We start from the raw sequence: 24,844 nt of genomic DNA on the forward strand, positions 1-24,844 counted from the left end.
TGAGTTGGCATAATATAATTCCGCGAACTCTTTATTTTAGATTGCCTTACAGTGAAACAAAGTTTCCATCTCATCAGAAATTAAATGTTGAAGAAGTGAAAGACTTTATTTTCTGCTCTGTGCTTTCATATCTTGAACATTGTTAAACATGACAGCGCAACTCCTTAAGCTAAAATGTCGCTCAGTACAAGTCCTTTCAAAGCTAAAACATACTGATCAGACATAAATTACTATGACCAGGTAAAGGCTAACAGAATTTTTACCAGCTAAAATTAAAAATTGATATGCTAGATTAGACACATACCAAGTCAAGAAAGTACTTACAACAAAATGATTCTAAATTTTCTCACCTAGTCCTCTTTAGTTGAAGGCCTAGAGCATCCACAGAACCCCTTCCGCTTTTTACTACTTTTCTTGCCACTCTGAATAAAGTCCCTAAGCAAGACCACTGTTTTCCCACTGAATCTGCTCTTCCCTTTGCTCTTTTCATCTACCAATTTCAGCAAAGTATATTGGATGTTCTGCACCTCAAATTGCAATCTTCCTATCTGTTCAGAACCTTTTCGTGCCTGCTCAGTTACTCTTTTCCTCTGGTTGTGTCTACTCTTTTCCAACTCGATCGAAGTCTCCCTGCTCAAAGACGACATGCTCTCATCAAGATCCTTTGTCAGTTGATCATTAGTATCTACCAATTTCACAACAGCTCCCTCAACTTCTTCTATTTGTCTTTTGACTGTTTCATATTCAGTGTCATCTCCTTTCTTGCTTCTCTTCTTTGTCTCCATTTTCATTTTCAATTCTTGCACAGTTGTCTTAAGAACGGTCAGTTTCTGCGAATCAGAAGCAAGCCTCTCCAATATCTTTCTCCTCTTGCCATCTTGAGTTCTCTCTTTTATACTTTTCGACAACAGAAGCCTGTCAACACCCAATTCCTTTTCCACATCCAATTCTGAAGAGGTATTTTGGAATTTGCCTGAATTATCTGACTGATGGTACGAAATAACATCCTCAGTTGGAACAGAACTTTGCTTCACTGCTTCATTGATCATTGAATTATCACAGCAATCCTGCTCGGCAGTTTCCCATAATTCAAGCATCTGATCATCAGTCCCACTGTTCTCTCTCCTGCAACTTTTGGAGGCTGGAGTATCTGAAATGTGATCAAGTGGAATGTCTTTCATCAAAGACCCATTTTCAGATTTTGTTCTGCATGAGTTGACATTATCCTTGAATACATTCTCTTCTTTTCTGTTGCCATTCTCTATGCATGGTGAAAATACCACATTTGGCACCTTTGTCAGAGCTCCTGGATTAGCTTTAGTGGTTAGATTTTCTGCCTTCACATGTCGTTCAATTTCTTCCACCATTGACTTTTCAACGGCTCTAATCCTTGCCTTCATGCTCAGCAAATCTGAAACCCCATCTGGTATCAAAGTACTTTTGTTGTCTGTTAAACTTTGATAGCCATTTTCTTGAAGACAAGTTTCCATTACTGCATCCTGGACAAACCAACATTCATCGTAAACAAGGATTAGTAGAATACATATCTCCTGTCCATGATGAATTAATTAATAAGAAAAAAGAGTAAAACAGAAGTACAGGGTAACAAGCCAAAATGGAATATTACCTTTTCTTCTTGATTGCATACAACAGTCTTTTTGTTCATCCGAAGTAGGGCAGTGTGTTCGAGAGAAGCAAAATCCTCTTTCAAAGAACTAATGACTGGTGTATATGCAGATAACTGCCCTTTCAGTCCTCCAAGTTCACTTTCCAGTAGGCCGACTCTTTCTGTCATCTGTTTAATCTCCAAGCTTTTTGCATCACTTTCATCTTCAAGTCTCATGCAAACTCCAGTAAGCTCATTTACCTTATTTTCCAGCAACGCTTCGTTAATGGACGAAATCTGAAGATCAAAATAGAATGTAGCAGCCTCAGCCTCCCAAAGTTCAAATTCATTTGTTTTACCCAGCAGCTCTGAACTCAATGTTTCTTCCCTGACCCGCTGTTGTTCAACTTCATGACGTAAGGAACTCATCTCAGACAGTAAACTTCTGTTTGCTTTGTTAAGGTGTTCAATTTCTTTTTGGTGATTAATGCATCCTTCTGATAGTTCAATAATTTGCCTCTCAAGATTTTCATTGATCAGTCCTAATTGTTGTTGTTCCATCTTCAATTTCTCAATATTTCTGCAAAACTCTGCACTCAACATTTCTGCAGCCTTTAGCCTTTCCTCCATTTCTAACAGCTCTTCATTCTTCTTCTCAAGAAGATGCTCTGAGCTTTCAATTTGACAATTTAAGTGGTCAGTTTCAGTTTTGGCTTCCTGCAAATCTTTGTCCATTCGCTCAACTGACTCTTTCAAGTAAACATTCTCTGATTCTTTAACGTCAAATTTCTTCCTTAATAGACCAAGCTCCTGTTTGAGGCCACTGTTCACAGTGTGAAGATTGCTGAGATGTTCAGCAAGTGCTTGTTGTTCCAAAACCTTCTCAGTAAGAAAGCTCTCATAAACCATAGTAAGGGTTTTTAGAGTCACAGCCTCGTGGAGGATTACACTGTTCTCTTGTTCAGCAGCAGACTTCGCATTTTTGAGGTGCAAAACACTCCCAAGTAGTGAATTTTTCTCCTCAAGTAGACTACAATTTTCTTCCTGGAACACTAGATTAGTTCTTTGCAAATCTATCAACTCCACATGAAGAGCTTCCAATTTGGACTGTAATTCATTCTCCTTTTCTTCTCCCTTGGTCACTTCAGACCTGAGTTGCCTGTTCATCTCCAGAAGTTCAAGTTTAACCCTCTGCAACATTGTATGCTGCTCTCTTGTGTTTGCAAACTCTTGCTCCAAGATCCTTTTCTCTGACAGCAGTATTCCTCCTTCGGATTCTTGTTGTGAAAGTACAGTCAGGAGGACAGAATTCTCTACAAGCAGCTGCAGCTTCTCCTCTTGGGCTTTCACAAGAGAGCCCTTCATGCCCTCAATAGTATTCAAAATTTGAGGAATAGGCAATTCCTCTTGCTTGACCCCTTTGGCATGTCTCCCATCTAAATCAACCTGAAGAGAACCGAGTACTTGATGAATCCCCATTTTAAACTTTCTGATTTCATCTAACAAGAACTCAAGCTCCATCTGTTGCATAAGGTTCTCACTCTCCAACTCAGAGATAACTTGATCAGTAAATTTTGATGCCTCCACATGTTTTTGACATTCAACTAATAAACCCATGTTCTTTTGCTCCAGGTCTTCAACACATTTTTGCAAAATGAACATCTCAACTTGAGCATTTACAGCTTTATCGAGTTGTTCTTCAAATTCCATCTTCCCCAACTGGTGTTCGTCCTGTAGCCGAATGACAAGATTTTCCAAATTGGCCATCCGAGCTTCACTTGAACGTTTATGATTAGCATGCTTTTCTTTTTGTGCCAAAAGCAGAGCATGAAGTTCTTCTACTTGACTTACTCTACTTTCTTTGTCTTTCTCCATATCAGAATATTTTTCTTCTAATTTTGTAAACCTTTTTTCCAGGTTACCTAGTTTTGCTTCAACACTCTCCAATTGAGATACCAGGGTGTTTCTTTCATTCAGAAGACTCTGCTTTTCATTGTTCAGCAAATAACAAAATTCTTCCAAACTACTTGATTTAGCCCTCAAACTTTCAAGCTCAAGTTTTGCATCAGAAAGGGACTTCTCCAGCAAGGTATTCTTTTCCAATTGATTCTGCATACTTTCAGTAATAATTTGTAACTGTGAAATTAGTGCTGATTTTTCAGCAACAATAGTGGATTTTTCTTCCTGCAGAACACCACAGGATTCTTGAAATTTCTTCACTGTATCTCTTAATCCATCCAGCTCATCATTCAAATTTGACAAGGAAGATTCCATAAAAGCATTTTCAGTTAAAAGTTTATCCATACCCTTAGACTTTTCACGAAGAGCTTCGTTCTCATCTTGCTCCATTTTGCATGCCTCCTTTAGCACAATGTTCTCCTTCTGTAAATCATTCACAAATTCTGCAAAAGACTTGGGATTCAAACCTACAGAGCCTAGTTCTTCCAGTATAGCCTGATATCTATTATTCAAGCCCTGGATTTCATCCTTTATGAGAAGAGATTCTCGTTGGAGGACATTACTTTCTTCGACTTTTATGGCAAACTCTCGTTCAAGTTTCTCTTTGATCTTCTTCAACTCAGTAATTTCCATTTGCTGATTTCTTAATGACCCGATGGAAGAGAAATTAAGTTCATGCAAAGTCCTGTTCTCAACCACAATCTGTTGCATTTCTTCCTTAAAACCTTGTTTGGAAAGCTCTAAGTCCTCCAATAGCTGAAGGCCGTGTTTTAGCTCCAAAGCAAGAGATCTTTGCTCCTCCTGTGATTGAGAATATGACATCTGTAGAGTATGCAAAGTAGATTCAATTTGAAGAAAACGAGATTGCTCCTCATGCATCATAGTCTGCAGCCTCTCCAACTCAGTATGCTTCTCTAAAAGCTTTTGATCTTTCATAGAAATCTTCTGCAATAGAACATCAGCCTCTAGCTGAAGAGATCGGTTTGATCTCTCCAACATATCACAATGTTTTTCAGCAGTCTTTAGTTTTTCAGCCCCAAACTCAATTTCTCTATGTAGTCGTTGAGAAACTTCTTGGGCATGCAAAAGTTCACTCTCCATTGTAGATATTTTCTGCAAGCACTGCTTGTACAAGGCAGCTACAGTCTCTTTCTCTTCATTCAGTTCAGCCAGATTTTTCCTCAATGATTTAACTTCCAGCTCTGCTCTTTCAATTTGCTCATTTAGCTTCCTGGAATTCTCCTCAGCTTGGGCAATCTTAGCCTCCAGAACAGATATCTTTTCAAGACATTGTTTATATTGAAGATGAGCAGTATCCTTCTCAACCTCCAATGTGGCAAGTTCTTTTTTGAGATTTTTAGCTTCAGTTTCCACTTTAGCAGCCCTTTCATCATTTCCCTTTGCTTCCAACTGGGCCAAAGATAACATAGTCTCCAGATTAGCTATCCTTTCCACACACTGCGTGTACTGAACTAGACCAGCATCCCTATCAGATTTAAGCTCTGCTAGGGCTTCTTTCAATATTTTGATTTCAATTTCAGCCTTGCTTGCTCGCTCATCTAGGCCTCCAGCATCTTTTTGTGCCTTATGAAGCTCTTTTTCCATTTCAGATAACTTCTCCAAACTCTTCTGATATTGAAGAAAGACAGAATCCTTGTCAGACTGTATATCTTCCAGAGTTTTCCTTAAGGTTTGAATTTCGCTTTCTGCTTTCTGTGCATGCTCAGACTCCCCATTGTTCTGGGCTGATAATTGAGACAAGCCAAAAATCTCGCTTAGTTGCTTTAGACCCTTTCGGTTTAGACTGTTTGCTGATTCTTCTGAACTCTCTCCATTCTTTTTTGAAGTATTTTGGATTGAAGAAAACCCAAATGCATCTTTCTGTAGGTCAACTGACTCCAACAATGCACGAATTGGATGTGGAATTTCTGGTGTGTGTGGCTCAGCTCCGGTGCCTGAAGAGCCACATGGTGAATCATCAGTCAGCAGGTAATGTTCTTGGTTGGGAAATGCTTCTGCCATGGTTTTATGGGCCTGCCGTAGCTCCACTGTTGCATGATCATACCTCTCAGCTAAGGCACGGTATGCTCGATAGAACTCCTCAACCAATTTCATGAGTTCTGGCCTCTTCTTATAATACATCTCTGCCCTCCTTGCAAACGAGTCTGCATCCTCTTCGATAAGCTTGATCATTGCTTTTACTTTGGCATCCATGTCTGCATGAAGTATAAACACTTAATAACATCACTTAAAGGTTACTGCATCATGGACTTTTATGAATTTTGTTAAGGGTAAATCACAGTATTTTGATGAAATTTGGCTTAAGAAAATCAGTCACAAGCAAGTGTGCATGGCAAAATAAAATGTATGGTGTGATCTAAAATTCACAATTCCCGGTTCCCGCAAATGTTTTCTAAAACTAAATGGCAATTTACATGTTTACATGGCTGGCTTTTTATGAGAAAAATCTACCAGGCAATGCATTCAGATTCTTCAAGCACAATGATAGACCTATAAGATATAGAGGAAAAAGGCAAACCTGTAAGATTTTCCTGAAGCCATTTTGAATTCTTGGGGCTAATATGGCTGTCCCACCACCAAGAATACAAGCGCCTGGACTCAGAATGTAACAAGGTTGCCATAACTCCAGCAACGAACAGCAGTATAGCTGGATTTGATTTGGCAAAAGCTTGATATGGGATCCAGGCCAGACTATCAGCCTATAGATTTCCACCACCAATCTTGATCTAATTTCAGACTCCTTAGGTCTGTTTCTCCTCTTATTTTACCTGACATCATAGTTAATTTAATAAAAAAAAATAGCTAAGACTCACTACTCTTACCACAAGAATATTTTACTTGTATTACCTGCTCAATTGGGTACACCTCAAGCACCTTATTGTTTATGGAATTTGTTGCTCCAGCAGCCCGCACAATTCAAAATCAGGGCAACTGCCAAAAAAATATAAAAGAAAAATAAATAAATAAACAAATACCAGAGAGTGTTCAAAAAATAAGTGAACAGTGAAATCAGAGGCAACACTCCACTCCTTAAATAAGGCAGAACATGGATCCCCGAATCCAAGAACATACATTAAACAGCTATCTCATTCTTATTCTACATTTTTTTTATAGAATAAACGGGAGAAACCAAGAGATGCCGAAGATGAACAGCAAAAATCACGCACCAAAGACCAAACAGTACAAGTTAATCTACCACAAACGTTGGTAGAATCGAATGCAAAAAAAAAAAAAAAAAATCCAGTAAGCCATGACATTCAGAACATGATGTGGCAAACAAAAAGAAAGAGAAGAGTGAGAGAAAATAAAAAAAAAGGCTACAAACACGGAAAAGCAGTAAACAGTGACATCAAAAGGAAGACATTGCACATGAGTCATGTTATGATCAAAAACTAAAACCTCAGCAAGAAAAACCAAAACTTGAACAAGATCAAGAACTTGCCAAGTGAAACGAACTTGATGAACTATCCCAACACTCAAGTGAGAGGAAAACAGCAAACGAGGCAAATGGGCAATGAGAAAAGCTCAAAAATCAGTGAACTTTAACCCATTTCACATCATTCAGACCCCAAAAAATGGAATCTGGCAATGGGAACCTCGTATGAAGGTGTGGTAACAGAACACCTTACCCCATTTTCTCTCACCTGTTCTCTGAGGCACAAAGTCGCGCTTTTTCTCTCACTAGGATATGGGTTAGTGGAATTATATTCCGGGCATGCTGCTTCTGACACTCCAATGACTCCTCCCTATTAACTGTAAAAAGGACAAGTTTTGAGAGAGAGAAAGAAGCCAAATCAAAGGATGAAAAAAAGTTACTGCTTTGGTTTGTTCTTTTGATAATTTTCTCTTGTTTTGAAATAAGAGAATCTGTGGGCAATGTGAAATAATAATGGGATTACGCACTTAAATGCTGTAATTATGTCTTTGTTAAACGTAAATTAATGTTGATTGTCACGGGACGAAAACGGATTCCTCAGGTTTTTCGCTGTCTTTCATCGTTATTTTCAAATTTTGAGTTTAATGAGGAAACTAAAATTTGGCTAACCTACCCTTCCTTGTCCATTCTTTTTTCTACCCGTAAATTCCCCTCTGGTGTTAAATATTTCAATTTATTAAAAAAATATATGACTATACTCAATAGTCAAAATGTCTTCTTAACTACTAAAAAAAATAGTGTCTTCCAATTATAAATTGTTATCAATAAAAAATTTATTAATTTTAGAATAATTACTGTATAAATCATACTAATTATGATTTTTGGTTAATCTTATCTCTAGTTACAAAATAAATTAATACAAATTATGATTCTTTTTTATAATTATTAAATCCTATTTATATATATATATATATTTTTGGTACCGTAAGATAAAATGCTATTTATATTTCTACAATAAAAAAGAAATATATAATAAAATAAATAATGCAATAAAAATATAATACATAAATAACATTATTCTTTTATTATATGGTTTTAATATGATTTACTTTATTAAAAGTAATGATAAATTATTTTATTGTGGTATTAAATAAATGTTTCTCAAGCTTTTAATCAAATTTATATTGCGTTTTCTGATCACTTTTTTTTTTTAACATTTTTTCTAATCATTTAAATTATATAGTGTTATTTCTTCATTTTATCGTCATCATTATATACTTAAAAAGATTATTACTTCTGTTGAGCTAAGCATCACTCATTTTCCAATTAAAGAAGAAAAAAACATCACTCATTTTCAATCAACGAACGCACTTGGGAGATAACAAAGATTAAAAACACAAGGATTGCAATTATAACCTCTAAATCTAATGATACGAGTTTATAAGGTAAACAAAAAGAAAAATATTAAATTTCTGTACCGTTAAGTACTACGTACAAGGTATAGAATTATAATTTGATTACTGTTTTTTGCATCTTCAACCAAATAATTGTTATCTTGGTTCGTGCATATCCACCTTCGTGCATATACTTTTTGCGAAACCGACAAGTGGGTGGTGTTGTGAGAAAAAAGGAGAGCATATCAAATCAAATATCATATTTGTAATTTAATTAAAAAGTTATCTTGTTTTACATATCTACTACTTTCCATCATGCACACAGGTAATGTCACTTTCACAAAGAAAATGACTGAGATAATATAAATAGTGTATTACATATTCAATTTCAAAGTTTGGGAGATATATAATATAATATGCAGAGAATTGTTTCCAAAACTTAGTAACAGGCAATAAACAAAATGCAAGTCCTAATATTTATCTTCAAAGATGATAAAATGATATATGTTGTGAATGTGTGTTATTAATGTTTACAAATATTGAAGATGATAAGGCAAAAGGTGTTTGGTTTGTCTTTTAGGAAGAACTTTTGGTGGCGGGTCAGGGGTGGTAGTGGTAGCCAACTTTGCCGTCAATTGCACTATTCAGATTTGGCACAACTTAAGATCATAATAAATGCAATTAGAAAACCACATTCTACCCAAAGACAACATCAATTAAAGATAGGTTCAAATTAAGTATTCAGGAGGGTTCTTCTTTGAATTTATTATAATTTTTTATCTTTTAGAAATTAAATAAGATCAAGTACCCGACATTTTAAATGATAATATTTTGTGTATCATATATTTTTACGATCAAACCAATTTTAAATATGGTAGTAAAGAAGTCAAGTATATTGTAATTTAGACTATTTATTAAAAAGAACTTAAATATAAGTTATGCCTCTATAAATATAACTCTTGTTTTAGTGATTGTAATTTTTTTTTAGATCATTGATATTTTTTTAAATATAAGTTATGTTTCTATAAATTTACTTAAACATTGTAATTTGTGTGTGAAAATCTTTTACTGAAAGTACGATTATAAGCATTTACATAATTATAAATTTTAAAAACATGATATAATCTAATCATATTAATTTAAAATAATTTTTAATTTTTAATTTTCTAATTATGTGGATGTAAGGATGTTAAACTAGTTGGAGTTAATAATAAAAACTATAAGAATATTTTTAAAAAAATAAGCATATAAAAATGACAAAAAAAATATAATATCTGAAATAAGACAATTATTTATATGGACTTAAAATATATTAAAAGAGAGGGGGAAAAAAGTTGGAAATAGTATTTTTTTCGCACGTCAATATTTTTCATATTTTGTATTACTTTCTATAATTTTAACATAATATTTGACCAGTTCTTTATGTTAATTTTTGTTATTCATATTAACTTTCATTGATATACTCTTGATATTCATTTTTTAATACAAGCACGTTAGAAAATAGATATGCAATAAACATGTGTAAATAAAAAGGTATATTGATAATTGATATAGACGGGTTTAGAGAGGATGAGTAATGTGGCCTGTGTGGTGATCTGGTCCTTCTTCCTTAATTGTTTTTAAAAATTTAAAAATAATAATTTTAATTTTTTTTATAAATAATTATAACACTGATTTTTTTGTGTGCATAATATTGTGATTTATTAATACAATTATAATGTATTTTTCATTTTAATCTCACTAATATCTTCTTCATATATTTTTTTTTACTGAATTTTTTCTTCATATTAGTTTATGTTATTTGTTATAAAAGAGGATAATATTGTTGTTTATAATTAGAATTAAAGAAAATAATAATAATTTATTATATATAATTAAGAGCAGAGATAATAACAAAAATATATGTGAAAGAATAATTATGAGAAAACAAAAAGAAATTCACTCATTTTGTTATGAGAAATATTATTCATTTTATTATTATTTTTCTATGTTAGACACAAAATAAAACAAAAGCCACCATCCTCCTAGTGGGCTTCACTTGCACAATCCAGTAACACCTATCTTTACTCTACTCCTATACAAGTATGATTATCGCAGTTTCAAGTCACATGAAAAACATATAAGGGTAAGCTTATGAAATAAAGACAACGTATAATTACAACATCAAATTTCAACTTGAGATGAATAACAACATCACATCCAACTAATCAACAATAATACTCTTACAATTTGTAACATAAAACAACTCAACAACATTTAACACAATTGCAATACATCATATAACATTTATAATCAACTTACAACTTAAAGCAACATATCAACATCGTCTCACATCATAAACAACACAACACATATAAATATATTTAAAAATATTTTATCATGCATGTCAACTTATGGGGATCTCTTACAGTTGAAGTGAACAAATTAAGTGATTAGACTCTACTAAATAATAACGTTTGACTTATTTCAATCAGGTCAAGTATACAGCATCAGGCCTCATAGGGTGTCAAATATAGACAACTTAATTTGATTTCTCAGACTTTATTACTTATAATAGGAAATTTAGTGTTATTGTTCGGGTAGAACAGTTTGGAAACAATAGTGTTACATATATACAAAGCCTTACTACATCATAGTAGCAACACCAAAACAAGGCCACCACCAACGTGATCCTCCAATAGCTAATCAATCTCTCCTGTTAATCTTGTCTTGCTCTCATACCAAGTATGATCATAACAATTTCAACCACAAAAGGATAAGTTTGTGAATGAGTTAACAAATTATTCAACAACATAAGTTTACAGCAAAAAAACATGGATATCATATCAACATTCAATACCACATAACTTAATAACTTTCAACTTATCAACAACATTGTCATTGAAACAACACAACAACTTTCAACACCAACAATGTTATCAGCATAAACATCTTAACACAATTAATGCATTATCACGCATATCAATTATGGAGATCCCCTACAACAAAGGGTGAGTAGTTTAAGTAATTAAACTCTACTAAACCACAATGTTTAACCTATCATAACCAGGTCAAGTGTAAATAGTGTTAGGCTTGTCAGGTATACAACTTAAATTGATTTCTTAAGTTTCACCAGTTAAACTATGAAAGTCTAATATTATGATAACTTGGGTGTTAGCCTATCACGGTTTTAGCATGCATATCTAAGCCTCGTATGGAATTAGTCTATTGACTACTATTTAAATATCACGATTTTACCTCTCGACTTCATATTTTACTTAGTTGGTCACTTTATATACGTATGACTCGACTTGACCCATACAAATTCCACATAAAACCTGGAGAAAATAACTTTTAAAAAAACTACTCATTCAAAAGTCAACTTATTTACTAATGGGTTTTCAACTAAACTCTCAAAGCACCACAACTTATATTCATGTAATGAGATATTTTTATTTCTAAAACTTTACTCTCCTATATTTTTTATGTATCTCAACTAAGACATGCATATTCACCACATGTTTATCATCTTAACAACTTGATCAACTATAGACATCATAAACTTTACAATTTTACCAGCTATCAACTTACAGTTTAATTAGACAACATCTTACAACATAATCAACTTTCATTTATAGGAAACTTTAAATATCACCATACATCAATATTTATTCACACGATTCATCATACTTCAACCTCTAAACATCATTAGAATGTCAATTTATTTTAGCATATCATGCCTAATGCCAATCCACCTATGTCCGACGTGAATGAGGTAGAGAGTCTTTGTTGCTCTCATGCTTGGCATGGCCAAACACCATGTTTGACCTCATTTCAGGAAAAGAGCCTCTACCTAACTCACACCTAACATTTGACATCATTCATGCAAAGAGTTTCTATCTTGATCACACTAGACACCACTCAACTTGGGTCTGACATCACCAAATTATAGGCTTTCCTCTCTCCTCACACCTGATGTCATTTAACACATGCTCAACATAACCAAATCAGAGGTTTCTCTCTCTCTTCAGTGCTTAGCACCACCAATCATGCGCTTAACATGATAAGAGTAGACAACTCCTTATTTGTGTCACGCCCCACACGATGAGGATTTTCACACTTGGTAGAATCTTATTTTGACTCAAATCCACATGAAACTTAGAAAAAAAATCTGACATGCAATGTAAAATACAACATCTAGGCACCACAAACAACTCGAAAACAACTTCATACACAACATGCAACCATTATAAAACATGGTTCATCAAATTTCCTTCAAAACACAACCAAAACTACAACTCAACATAATCATCACCTCATTTCAAATTTTCAATCCCAAAACAACCACCAAATAGTGAATTCAAACAACAAATCATCATTTAAAACATAACAATCACCAAATAGAAACTTCTCTTGCCTCTAGTTGATCAACCGAGAAGAGAGGAAAAGAAGAAGAAAACTCTGCATAACTTTGACTTAAGATTCCTACTTTGGAAACTAGAATCTCCTACTTAGTCAAGTAGATTCAACTGTAGGAAAAGGAGAATGAATGATTCACTAGAAGAAAGGGGAGAAAGAGTCTTCGGGTTCTCTAGAGAAATTTTCTCTAATTTTCTTAAAATATTAATTTATGAAGTTCACATTTTAAGAAAAATCTTATATATTATTTCTTACTTTGAACCAACTTAATATTTAACTCAATTACATAAGAGATAACTTAACTCTCGGAACCCCTTCACCTCAAAACTCTAAAATAACATCAATCACAACAAAACAATAATTAATCACATGATTAAATCAAACGCCTAAAATGAATAATGTTACAAATTTATTCAATCAAAATATATTTAATTTTTTTAATTGACATAATTAATAACTAAATTTTCATTGAGTATTTAACATAATGAAATACTTATAAATTATATTTAAAATAAGTTATATTAATTAATATATAAAATATTTAATGAATTATTCTTAAATTCATGTATTTTCTCATTATACAAAATAATTTACTATTAATTAAATTAATACTTTAAGTACTTTATTTTAAAATATAAAAATATAAAGTATGATGTTTTCTCTTTTAAGATAAAGTCTCACACGAATAATCGAAATTTGAAAAAAGGGACCCGTAAAAAATGAATTATTGAAGAGGAGGGATTGAATAGTCAAAGAAACAATTGGCACGTGATTTTGTGGTCTCCATGGCCATGTGTCTGTTTTCCGTAACGTCGTTGATTTAATGAACACCACATGCAATGATCTATGGGGATCTTCACCTACCCTTTTTTATTTCTCATTAGTTATATTCATACATCTCATATATACTACACTTTTTATTTATATAAATAAGAGAGATAATAAAATAGGCAAAGAAATAATATTATACAAACTATTATATGACTGTATTATATAAATGTAAAAATATTTTTTCTTACAACAATCATGCACAGCTGCGGGGCCCACTATCCACATGGCTCGTTAGATTTTTATTTTTCAGGATTTTGCAGAAAAAGTAGTATTATTATTTATTTCAGAATAATGTTATTTTTTTTACTTTTTATAATAGTATTTTACAACTTACCTTCTTTTTTATCTCATCTCATATATGTCTTCTTTTTTTTCTTCTCTCTCATGCTAAAAACAAATAAACGAGAATAACGTCACTTTTTATTTTATGATTTATGAATTATTTGAGTGAGAAAATATCAACATATTCTATAATACACGATTGTATAATAGTTTAAACTTATTTAATAAAAACAAACTTTATATTTTCTTATGAATCTTAATAAATTTTAAATGATAATAATTATATTTAAAAGTCTAAAGTGGACTATTAATATTTCTCTTTTATTTAGATTATGATGAAAGGTGAAAAGGAAAGGAAAATATAAATTATTATTTGTTTGAAATATTTTTACATTTTTTTATGTGTGTACAATGGACATTTTTCTTGTAGTAACCTTAAAAAAATCTCTTATTTTTAATGAAGAAAACAGAAGTTTTCCTTTTGTCAATATATATAATTTGAAAGTTATAAAAAATGTAATAGATAATTTTTATTATTATTTCTATATCAAGTATAAAATTTATGTTAATTAGATAAAATTTACTAATAAGTTATACTTTATATTTTAACTTGTCTTTAACTTAAAAAATTTATATTACAATAAAACACGATTTTATGTAAAGGCAACACTAATAACTTTTTAAAAAAAATTTCAATAAAATTAGAATGGCTACTTTGTTTTTTAACTCTAAAAATAGGTGAAGAGTATTACTTTCGATTTCTTTTGTTATCATATCGTCGTAATCACAACTACTAATATATATACATATGTTTCTAAGCTAAATATGAGGGGGCTATTCTTTCTAAACTTAGATAAAATAAAAAAAAATTATATCACTTTAATGAATTATTTAAGCAAGTCATGTAGCTCACAAGTCTTTATTTCCTACACAAGCTAAGTGGCTAACATATATAGGCTTGGTACATGTTGATGATAGGTTGGAGGATGGAGAGCAAAAACAAATTTGATCTGAGGACTCTAAACTTTCTTTTGATGTTACTCCCAAACAAATTAATCTACCATTCTTTTAAGACAGCACTTGCCGATCGAAGTTGTACATCATCACCGACCCACATGATTTGATGTTTCTCCACTCAATTCCATTTCACCCTCTCTCTAACATTATTGGTTGTGAAAAAAGAAGAATGAGACGTATACAACTATACATATTAGTCCACACACATGCACACATAATAGGTATGGTTGATTCTCCCGTGGGAAATGGAAAAACTTTATCTACCTCTCTTAATTCCCCCCACCAACCATAAATAGGTGCTACTTGTCTTTGAAACCCAGAATGGCCTATGGAAATTAAAGTAACGTGACTAATGGTCCCATCCCTAACTATATTTATATTTCATAAAAGTAACATAAAATGAAACGTATTGTTTTTTCGTTTCTTACTAGTTGTGCAAGGCGTGGCCACCTCAAAGATTCTGAAAAGTTGCCATAAACTGAAAAATATGGTTCGTCAATTCAGCATGGTATCGTGCTAAAAGTTCGGGGAAATTAGGGAAAAGAGTTGAGGGGGATGTTGGGAGGATGATGATAGCATATACTGTAAAGGAAGGAATTAACAAGAAAAAGGGACTCAAGATTTCATTTCTTTTCATCACTATTTCACGTGCTAACGTATCATAATATTCATCTTCTTTTTTTTAAATATTATTTTCTATTCGTGGTGCAGATAATACTTTAATGCGGCTGTGTATGATAAGTAGTATGAAATGCATTTTCCTGGCTATTTTTAGGGATGTTTTCAGGGCAAATTGAGTTCAACTCTTATAATTTGATAAGCTATAGTTATTGAGTTAAAGAATGAAAAATGTCTAACTAGTATATTGTGTATTGTATATGGGTAAATTAATATAAGTGAAATGTGAATATATATATATATATATATATATATATATATATATATATATATATATATAGAGGAGGGTTCAAACGACACCGGTGTAACTTTTACTAAGTATTACACCGCTCAATAACTTTATATTAAATGTGAATTTTGTAAATCCAACCGTTAGATGGAAAGTTCATATCTCTTAGATCATATATGTCAAATTTTGTTAAAATTGAACAACAACTTGAAGGTAATCAAAGTGTTCATATTTTAGTATATTTTGAAATGTATATATTACGTCAATTTTGTTTTATGAGAATGAAGTATCAAATCATCTTAGATTAATATAAAATTTGATATATATGATCTAAGAGATATGAACTTTCAATCTAACAGTTGGATCTACAAAATTCATATTTAATATAAAGTTATTGAGCGGTGTAACACTTAGTTAAAGTTATACCGGTGTCGTTTGAACCCTCCTCATATAATATATATATATATATATATATATATTTTTTTTTTAATAAAAGTATTTATGTTGGTCATAAAAATATTTTTAAATATTAAAATTAGTTTAATAGTAAGGCGATAATATTTAAACGAACATTTCATTATATCTAATGTTGATTAAAAAAGTTGAGTATTGATTAAATAAATAAAGAAACTATAATTCTCTTTCAATTAGATAACTAATTAAACATAAAAATATCTTTTTTTGATTTGATATACAAGTTCACAAAACCCATTACAAAAGAAGAGAAAAATATCAAACTATATGAGAGAAGAGTGACCACTTTTGTAATGCACCCAATTGGATAGGTGCATCGGGTGCGTTGGTTGGCCTAAATTTTTTTACCACTTGAAATAAGTAGTTAATAAGTTAGTTGTAAATTAAAAAAAAAAATCATCGACCAAATATTGATAAGATAACCTATTAGAAGTGTTTCGTAAAACAAATCAATTAATTGTTAAACTAACTTAAACATAGCAAAATTGATATAAAAAAAAAACTTAATCATATATAAAAAATATATTTACATTTTTCACATGTATTTGACAATATGCATATTCTTAAATTTATCATCACGAGTTTAATTTATTCTTCTTTTCAGACAATTCATCAAGCACAACAACGAAGTTAATGTTGAAAGAAATATTAATCTTGCACTATTCAATCGCTAATCAAAGAGTGTGAGGAATATATTATGTATGATAATTTGAAATTAAAAACACCATAAAAAACATTGGATGTCGATGTAAAATAAAATTAAGATTCGTGAAGAAGACCAGAAACACAATTTTACAATAAAAAAAAAATAACTTTCCAAAAATATCTCTACTTAAAAAAAAATACCGACTAATGCTAATTTAAGACTATGAAGTGGTTTAAATTTTTTGACATATGAAATGGAAGGAATATCTCTAAAACAATACTATTCAAGAGTAGAGGAATTATATCATAAATATTTTTTTTTTCATAGAATAAATATTGATATTTATTGAATTTCACACATTAATTAGTGAAGAAGATAAAATTTATATTAAAAATGGTATTAGAGTTGATCTTAACACTTATTATAGAGTATATTGAACTACTCACCATCATATTATTATTGGATAATCCACAAATATAAGTTCTACTAATTTCATACACTTGAAATGTTCATCAATGTAAGAAAATATATTAGAAATTTCACATTGATTAGTGACAACTAAAAAGAAAAAAACTAACATGGTACAATCAATAGCCAGAATCTGAGTATGAAATGAGAATACAAAGTTTATTTTTGAGAGATGAGGTGCAAAGAAATTTTAACTCTAATATACAAAAGAAAAAATGTATTAAAGAAAAATATAACAAAGAAGTTATAAGCTAGTGAAATTAATTTATTAAACACTTTTAGTTTGCTAAAAAAAATAAAATAAAGGTATAAACTAGTAAATGTGATCTCAAAGATCAAAGACACTATGAATGAAAATGGGGCTTTGCAGTTGTAGGGTCTGCTTTCAAGTTTGACAATAGGTGGGTGTTTGTGTTTTGGGGGGTGGGGGACGACTGGTTTTACGATGGCAGCAAGCAAGGGGTTGGATGGGAGTTATGGGTCAGCCTAAAAATTAATTATCCTCATAAGTGCATTCATGCACCTTATCCTCTTTAGACTACTTAAATTTATAATATGCATGAATTAATCATTTTTCTTGTATGCATTTTCACAAAGAGATAATTACATAAAAGCCTTAGAAATTTATTAATTAAATTAAAAAACATTATTTCAAATTTAAATATATCTTTTCAAACATTGCAATTAAACATTAAATTAAAGGAAGAAAACGAAATACTATAAATAAAACTAGCTAGCGAACTATCGTATTCGTTGAGTCAACCAATATTTTCTTTAAATATTTCTCCATGCATTCAACTTTGTTGAGTATAAAAATGAAAAAGAAAGGAAGAAGGCAGATCAAGATTATTTCTTATTTAATAAGCCATGGCGATTCTCTTAAATATTTCATATTTTCATTCTCTCCTTCTTTGATGTAAACAACGGAAAGGAACGTAAGTAATGTTTGTGTTTCCCCAAACAAAAAGGAAGCGTTCACATCATTTCCTTTTTGTTTTACTTTTGCGATACCAACTGAGTCTTTTCGAACGATCAATTATTCAATTTGTATGTTTGGTGTCTATAAGTCTGATCCTTAGATTGGTTGTACATATTTTTGTTTTTCTTGTCCTCCGAGGAGGAACATATAAGCAAGTGCCGAGGTCTCATATACATTGGGGCAGAACAGTTTCTTGTGTTATATATAAAACTTTTATAATTTTCTCATTTTTTAAAAAAAAAATATTGATACTTTATTTATATTATCCCTTAATATACAAATATTTGTTTCTTCGATCTCTAACTTATTGTAACACCCACACACTGTTTTTAAGATTACTCCTGGGCCCTAGCCCATATCCTTCCTTGTAGCTGACTCCTATGTCTTTTCTCAAGTCGTTGATTCGACTAGGAAATGAAAATATTTGATTAGAAAGGCAATTAAGAATGATTAGCGGTTACTCGAAGTAACTTCTAGTGAAGTCAAGCAATTCAATTCAAGAAAACTAGGATTAGCTTTAATTAAAAGGACTCGTCCACCATGGGAATTCCCGACTAAATGGTGCTGAGTTGCTAGTGACATGCCATCTTTTGGTACAAATTTTGGCACTAATATTTTATTAATTATTACCCTGAAGGAACAATGTTTACCAAATTTAAGAAATTGTAACAGAAAAACTAATCTGTTCTTAATTCGATCGATTTCACGGCAACCACACCAACCACATTTACTTGATGGAACAAATCAAATTGCTTTAAACTCCAGCATGACCAATGAGAACTTAATCATAAATAAATGTCCAAGTACTCCACGGGGTGATGATAACCATTAAGTTGAAATATTATACAACTGAAGTGAAGTTGTATATTATGGGATGAACACAACATATTATTACGAAAGTAAAACCAAGCTCAATCATGTACATTCACCTAAGCATACAGCTCCAACTACAACAAACTGAAAATGTGATCAAACGGAAGAGGGCTGGGGGAGGCTAACTTACTACTACTCCAGCGAATATCCTCAATCTAATGGTGAGGAGTGAGAGAAGGAAAAGAAGGGATAGATTGTAATATCAACTTCCTCCCTCCTCTGCGAGTAGGAGATGATGATCCAACGTCACAATTAGGAGAGGAGATCCTCTTGCCATTTGGAGAAGAAGTTTTGATGCAGGTGGCAGGAGAATCATCATCCGGAACAGTTTGCAAAGGCTTTTCAATTTTAGGTTGAGACCGTGAAGCGTTTGATTTCCCAAGCTTTTGGCTGACAAACAAACCAGAACTAGAGATGGTAGTAACAAAAGATCTTGGTGGCTTACCCTTTGATGAAAAGGGTAATGGAAGCAATGGTCTGTTACATAAAAATGAACCGAGATTAATAATCAATAATGGACGTAAATTTTATCTTCTAACCTGGCAAAAACACTGCATATCAAACCTGGAAAGCTGTAATGGTGTGGCAGCAAGAGCACAATCTGGATGGTCTTCAGTATTCTGAATTTCATATTTCTGTGTAGCATTTTCCACCACACCCTTTTCACACGCTTCTGTTTCTTCTTCAGGTTCGGCTCCTATTCCAGAAGGAACAGAACCTGAACATAAAAAAGAAATTGTCATAAAAAAATTTTCACCTCAAACATATAGCAATGCATAACTCCAATTAGTGCAACATAAAAGAGAGATTTACCATCCTTTCTACCAAATGTGTTCTTGCATCCTTCACATCTACAGCTTATGGAACAACCAACACCACCCTTAAAGAAAAATAACAAACATTGGTAATTCAAGTTAAAACTGAAATTGGAGGCATACATGATACAAGAATGCAGAAAACCTGATAACATTCACAATATTTCTTTAGGCAGCTTGATTTCTTGCAATTACATCCTCTTTTGTGTCGTGCTGAAGCTGGAGTTTTGTTAGGATCATCCTGCAAGAAAAAAAAATTAATATAGAAGAAAATGTGGTTTAAATTTGAAAGTGAAAAATAAAGTGAAATTTTATTTTCTAACCCCAATTTCAGGTACAGAATCAGAACTACGTATGACTTTGGGAGCAAATGCAAGTGGATTACGAGATTCAATCTGCTGGCGAGTTTGAAGAACAGTATCAACATGAATAGGCTTGTTGAAGCAATCACGACATGCACAAGGTTCTATGCAGTAGACTCCAGCAGCAAAGCACTCACAATAACTGATAAAAATGAAGGCTAATTAGAAAGACATTAAAGCCTGTTTTCTTCTCAACCTTTCATGACACAAAATATTGTAACTGTAAGAGAAAACATTACTCTTAAAATTGGAGGAAATTGAGATGATACATGCACCAAGACCAATAAAACATAGATAACCAACACCTATTTGCTTGGCGGAGGTAATTTTAAATTTAGGGGATACAAATCTTAGCCGATGTTTTCAAAGATTTAGTCAAAGGGACTGATTGAAGGATATTTGCCGAATAACGTTATGAGAATATAAGAAGATAAAGCATTAAACTAGATATAATTTGAACAAAACACACAGGAAATGGCTATCGAAAAAATCATACCAGCACCAGCATAAGCTCAAGCAAACAAAGTTACTTATAAAATTATCCTACCTTGATGACCAAACTTAGTAACTCCTCTTAGTAAAAGTACATTTTCAATTCAAAAGAAAATCTTTCTAAATCATTTTGACTAAGATGTCACCTGTAAGGACTTGCCTACCCCAAAAACAGATAAACTCCTCATCTATATGTTTAGCAGTTGCTTTTCAATATTTCAAGAGGCAGGTCAAGCCCAATTTAATAGCCTGATCAATTATGCATAGGTAAATATTATTTATACAACATATAACCAAATTAACTATGTCAAACCTTGAATGTTCTTGCTAATCCTTTATAGGACAAGACTGACAGGAGTTTCCCAAAATCCATAACCAAAATTTTCAAGTTAACTACCAGGTAGAACAATCATTGTATGTATCCACATTCCACACCAACTGATCCTTTTAAAAACTTACAATCCCTCATATTTAGGCTGTCAATACTTCCTAACAAGTCATTTGAGTGATTTCAGATAAGATTTAACATGGAAAAAAGGATTGAGTGGCAATATTAAACAACATGCCCTGCTGTGAGGATTGCAGTGCTGCACACTATATTTCTACGTGCAAATGCAACTACTGTAATTGCATATCTAGCTGACTTAATTGTTTTAACAATCAAGGCTTCATGGAAGTCTACATTTTCATCTTCAACAACCAGAATTCATAACTTCACACAGAGAAAGAAGTAGACACAGTAAACTCCTTGTTTAACAAAAAAAAAAAAAAGAAGAAATCCAAAAGACAGTAAAACGGTATAGTAAAAGAAACTAAAAAAATCAAAGGCCGTTGCAACATATGATAGCATGCCAACCCAAAAGATAAGGGGAGTGTTTCTTTTAACTTACAGCTTCAAACACTTTGATTTCTTACAATTACAACGTTTGCACGACTCCCCTTCCCCAGCTGGTTCCAACTTGCGCCTGTAAATCCAGCGTTGGTATCAGGCTAATGAAGAAATTTTAAGCTAAAATATAATGGAATGAAGATTATCAAGCAGAACAGATAATCAGCAATTGTACTAGCCTTTTCTTTTTTGGGCTATTCTGCTGGATATCTTCACCTTCCACGTGAACTAATGACTGGGCACAATCTTCACCAGGCTGAACCTCATTCTCTGATGGCTCCAGATCTCCTTCCACTGACATAGCTACCAATGATAGTTGATGTTCTTGGCTTGCAGAGAGTTGCAAGGATGAAGAACTGGATAGATTAGGCTGCCTTCCAGATGACAAGTTCTCAATTTTTATGTTTTTGCAGTCGTTGAAGGTTGCAAGTGCATTCAAGTGCAAACCAATTCCTGGCAAAACACACCTCCGTGAATCACCACTGTGCTTTGTAGGAAGCAGTTGCTTTTCATTACCAACATTCCTCACATCAGATTTCACTGTACTAGAATTGGTGTTTGAATTATCATCTGAGTTCTTCCTTTGCACACTGGCCATCTCAAAATCTAGGCAGCGTCTCCGTATACCCCGGTGTGTCACATAAACAAGCTAAATACAAAGACAAAAGTGCTTTTAGATTGACTGATATGTTCAACACATTGACACAAGTAGAGAGAAAGAAAAATATTAAGTCTCATCATAAATTTAAACCATAACAGAATTGCATAATATAAAAAATTGTGTAACACTCTACCTTACTATAACATATGTTAGGGAATGAAAAATGCAGAAAAAATTAGAATAATGACCATTTGTCATAAGATGTACTTTCAAAGTAATGATTGACAACAACCCACAGTCATACAGCATTTTGCTAGAATTATAAATTTCATATATAAACAATACAGGAATATGTTAAAAAAATAATTAAGCATATACATGGACAGCATTCAACAAATCAAGACTTTTGACATAAATTCATGAAACATTCAACTACATGCAAGAAAAGCTCTGACACACAATTCACTGCAAGTCAAACAGACTTCAATTTCCTACCTTATCATCCATTTTCTCACTTGGATTGCTAGCCATCAAAGCAACATTGGCAAGATTGTCCTGTCTCTGACTTGTGTCTGTGGCTGCTGCTGCTTCAGAAGGACGATCTTCAATTTCATGTTCTGAACCAGAAGCAACTGCATTAACAATGTGCATTTTATGACCATCATTGATGGCAGATTGTGGTAAAGTAGTCATAGAATTGCTAAGCTGTATTGAAGGGTTTAGTTGTTTATTTAGACCTTTAAAAGCTTCTGTCACATTTTGGGAGCTAAACTTCAACAGATCAGAGGCTTCAGTGATTAAACCATCCACACCACAATCTTGGCCTTCAAGTTTTTCCTCAATCTGACATAATTCTGGAAGATGCATTTCACCTTCAATTGAACCTTTTTCCGAGCCTTCTGGGACATAGGCAACATCTGATCCTGGCTTGCCAGGCAATGCCAAAAGAGAGTTAACCTCATCACCACAGAGTAGAGGATCATACCCAGGGCTCCCAAAATTATATTTTAAGACTTGTGGAAGCTCAATTGAGGAGGTATTTGGGTTTTCATTACATTGCTCAATTGAGGCATCTCCTGTGGAAACCCTTTTATCAGTATTTTCCTGTAACTCTCTTGATTCACGACATGCATCATGAATTGAATCTGCAGGAGTCTCTTCACATGAATAAACATTATTTGCATCTTCAGACGGCACCTTAGGCTTGGATGTGTCCAAAAGGTTATGCCTACAAAAGAAATAGAGAACAATCAAAAACATGCCGCTGAAACATGTAGAATTGAATATAGACCAATGTCACTCGCAATCATTAATTAAGAACAAAAAGAAAGAAAAGATTTCACAGTTACCTCCTGAAGAACCTGGATTCCTTGTGACAGTTGACATGGGGAGATGTGAAAACAGATGGAGGGGATGAAAAGCTAAGCGAGTTGAATGTCTGAGTAATGTGAACTGACTTAACGGGCTCTATAGGAGATAGATTACTGATATAGTTAAATACAGGCGAATCCTGCATATCACCAACCATAAAAATGTGAATAAACTGAGTGAAGTAAAAGAAAAAAGTATGCATACACATCATGAATGTCGCATTAAGAAAGACTAGGGTAAATCAAAAAATAATGTACAAAATAATCGGTTAACAAACCGGATCACATGGGGACAGCATTCATCATAACTCGGCCCAAAAAAATTTCAAGCACAAAACCCACAGGAAAAATGACCATTGACCTCAAAGCAGAAGATCGAAGAAACATAAAAATGATGGATTTTTTAAACAAATTTGGGGAAAAATCAACTTAAACTTGAGAAGCAGCCGAATCTGAGAAAATTAACTTGCCTATACAACACAGAAGCAGAGATTTTTAGTAGCACTTAAACATTAATTAAAAAAAAAAAAGGTTTTAAACAGAAAATAAAGTTAGTAGAAATTGAGGGGGGGAAAATACATGCAAAGAAAGCGAGAGAAGAAGGAAAACCTCGAATTGGGAAAGAGGGGTGTTGATCTTGCTCCTATCAGGGGTGTCCATTATTTGCAGAGAGCGAGAGGAAACTTCAACATTCCTCTCTTTCTCTCTCTAAAGAAAATGAGGGCTTTACTTTACTTTACTTTACTTTACTGTTTCAGCGGATTCAAGAATTGAAGAGGCGGGAGAAGCCACTTTCTCTACCCGACCCTACCACCCATCTCTACACTCTACTATTCACATTCCACGACGTAGCTACCCATTTTATTGCTACTTTCAAAGTTTTATATTAATTCACTTTATTACTTATAAACAGTTTCTTTACCAGCATCATTTACTAATTAATAACATTTTCTTTTATCAAAACTGACAGTCAACATGTTTTATTTTTCCTAAAACAGTTTTCTTTTTTATTTTTGCTATTACTTAATACAATTTTCTACTTATACATTATCACAAATCAAATTCATGACCCAATGGGTGCACA

At 32.7% G+C, this 24,844-nt stretch overlaps 2 protein-coding genes across 6 annotated transcripts; both read right to left on the reverse strand.

The window, feature by feature from the left end:
* Positions 1-80: 80 nt before the first annotated feature.
* On the reverse strand, positions 81-7,383 carry NET1A (Kinase interacting (KIP1-like) family protein). Of its 3 annotated transcripts, none has more exons than XM_020382118.3 (5): positions 7,231-7,383; positions 6,434-6,517; positions 6,105-6,354; positions 1,628-5,781; positions 81-1,499 (listed from the first exon to the last, which is right to left on the reverse strand). In XM_020382118.3, the coding sequence occupies exons 3-5, from the start codon at positions 6,205-6,207 to the stop codon at positions 351-353; spliced, it is 5,406 nt and encodes a 1,801-aa protein (XP_020237707.1). In that variant the 5' UTR covers positions 6,208-6,354; positions 6,434-6,517; positions 7,231-7,383; the 3' UTR covers positions 81-350. The 3 variants fall into 3 exon arrangements, with proteins under 3 accessions (XP_020237707.1, XP_020237700.1, XP_082916257.1); XM_020382111.3 differs by having other exon boundaries at positions 7,216-7,360; XM_083060131.1 differs by having other exon boundaries at positions 7,029-7,352.
* Positions 7,384-19,174: 11,791 nt separating this feature from the next.
* On the reverse strand, positions 19,175-24,598 carry LOC109795098 (protein tesmin/TSO1-like CXC 2). 3 transcript variants are annotated; one of them, XM_020354515.3, is made up of 11 exons: positions 24,370-24,596; positions 23,740-23,900; positions 23,128-23,618; positions 22,886-23,007; positions 21,969-22,438; positions 21,791-21,865; positions 20,370-20,550; positions 20,192-20,287; positions 20,045-20,111; positions 19,796-19,949; positions 19,175-19,708 (listed from the first exon to the last, which is right to left on the reverse strand). In XM_020354515.3, exons 1-11 carry the CDS (start codon positions 24,418-24,420, stop codon positions 19,387-19,389), a joined length of 2,190 nt encoding a protein of 729 aa, XP_020210104.1. In that variant the 5' UTR covers positions 24,421-24,596; the 3' UTR covers positions 19,175-19,386. The 3 variants fall into 3 exon arrangements, with proteins under 3 accessions (XP_020210104.1, XP_020210103.1, XP_020210102.1); XM_020354514.3 differs by having other exon boundaries at positions 22,886-23,022; XM_020354513.3 differs by having other exon boundaries at positions 22,886-23,618; positions 24,370-24,598.
* Positions 24,599-24,844: the final 246 nt, after the last annotated feature.

The sequence above is a fragment of the Cajanus cajan genome, chromosome 7 (genome assembly GCF_000230855.2).
Source record: "Cajanus cajan strain Asha chromosome 7, NIPB_CcT2T_4, whole genome shotgun sequence".
Taxonomy (NCBI): Eukaryota; Viridiplantae; Streptophyta; class Magnoliopsida; order Fabales; family Fabaceae; genus Cajanus; species Cajanus cajan.

Coding starts and splice junctions, on each gene's coding strand:
- NET1A (XM_020382118.3), bottom strand. CDS start 6,207: ATGGCAACCTTGTTACATTCTGAGTCCAGGCGCTTGTATTCTTGGTGG. Junction 5,782..6,104: donor GCTTCAGGAAAATCTTACAG/GTTTGCCTTTTT, acceptor TACTTCATGCAG/ACATGGATGCCAAAGTAAAA. Junction 1,500..1,627: donor TATGCAATCAAGAAGAAAAG/GTAATATTCCAT, acceptor TGGTTTGTCCAG/GATGCAGTAATGGAAACTTG.
- LOC109795098 (XM_020354513.3), bottom strand. CDS start 24,420: ATGGACACCCCTGATAGGAGCAAGATCAACACCCCTCTTTCCCAATTC. Junction 23,901..24,369: donor CCCCTCTTTCCCAATTCGAG/GTTTTCCTTCTT, acceptor GGTGATATGCAG/GATTCGCCTGTATTTAACTA. Junction 20,288..20,369: donor ATTCTGTACCTGAAATTGGG/GTTAGAAAATAA, acceptor TTTTTCTTGCAG/GATGATCCTAACAAAACTCC.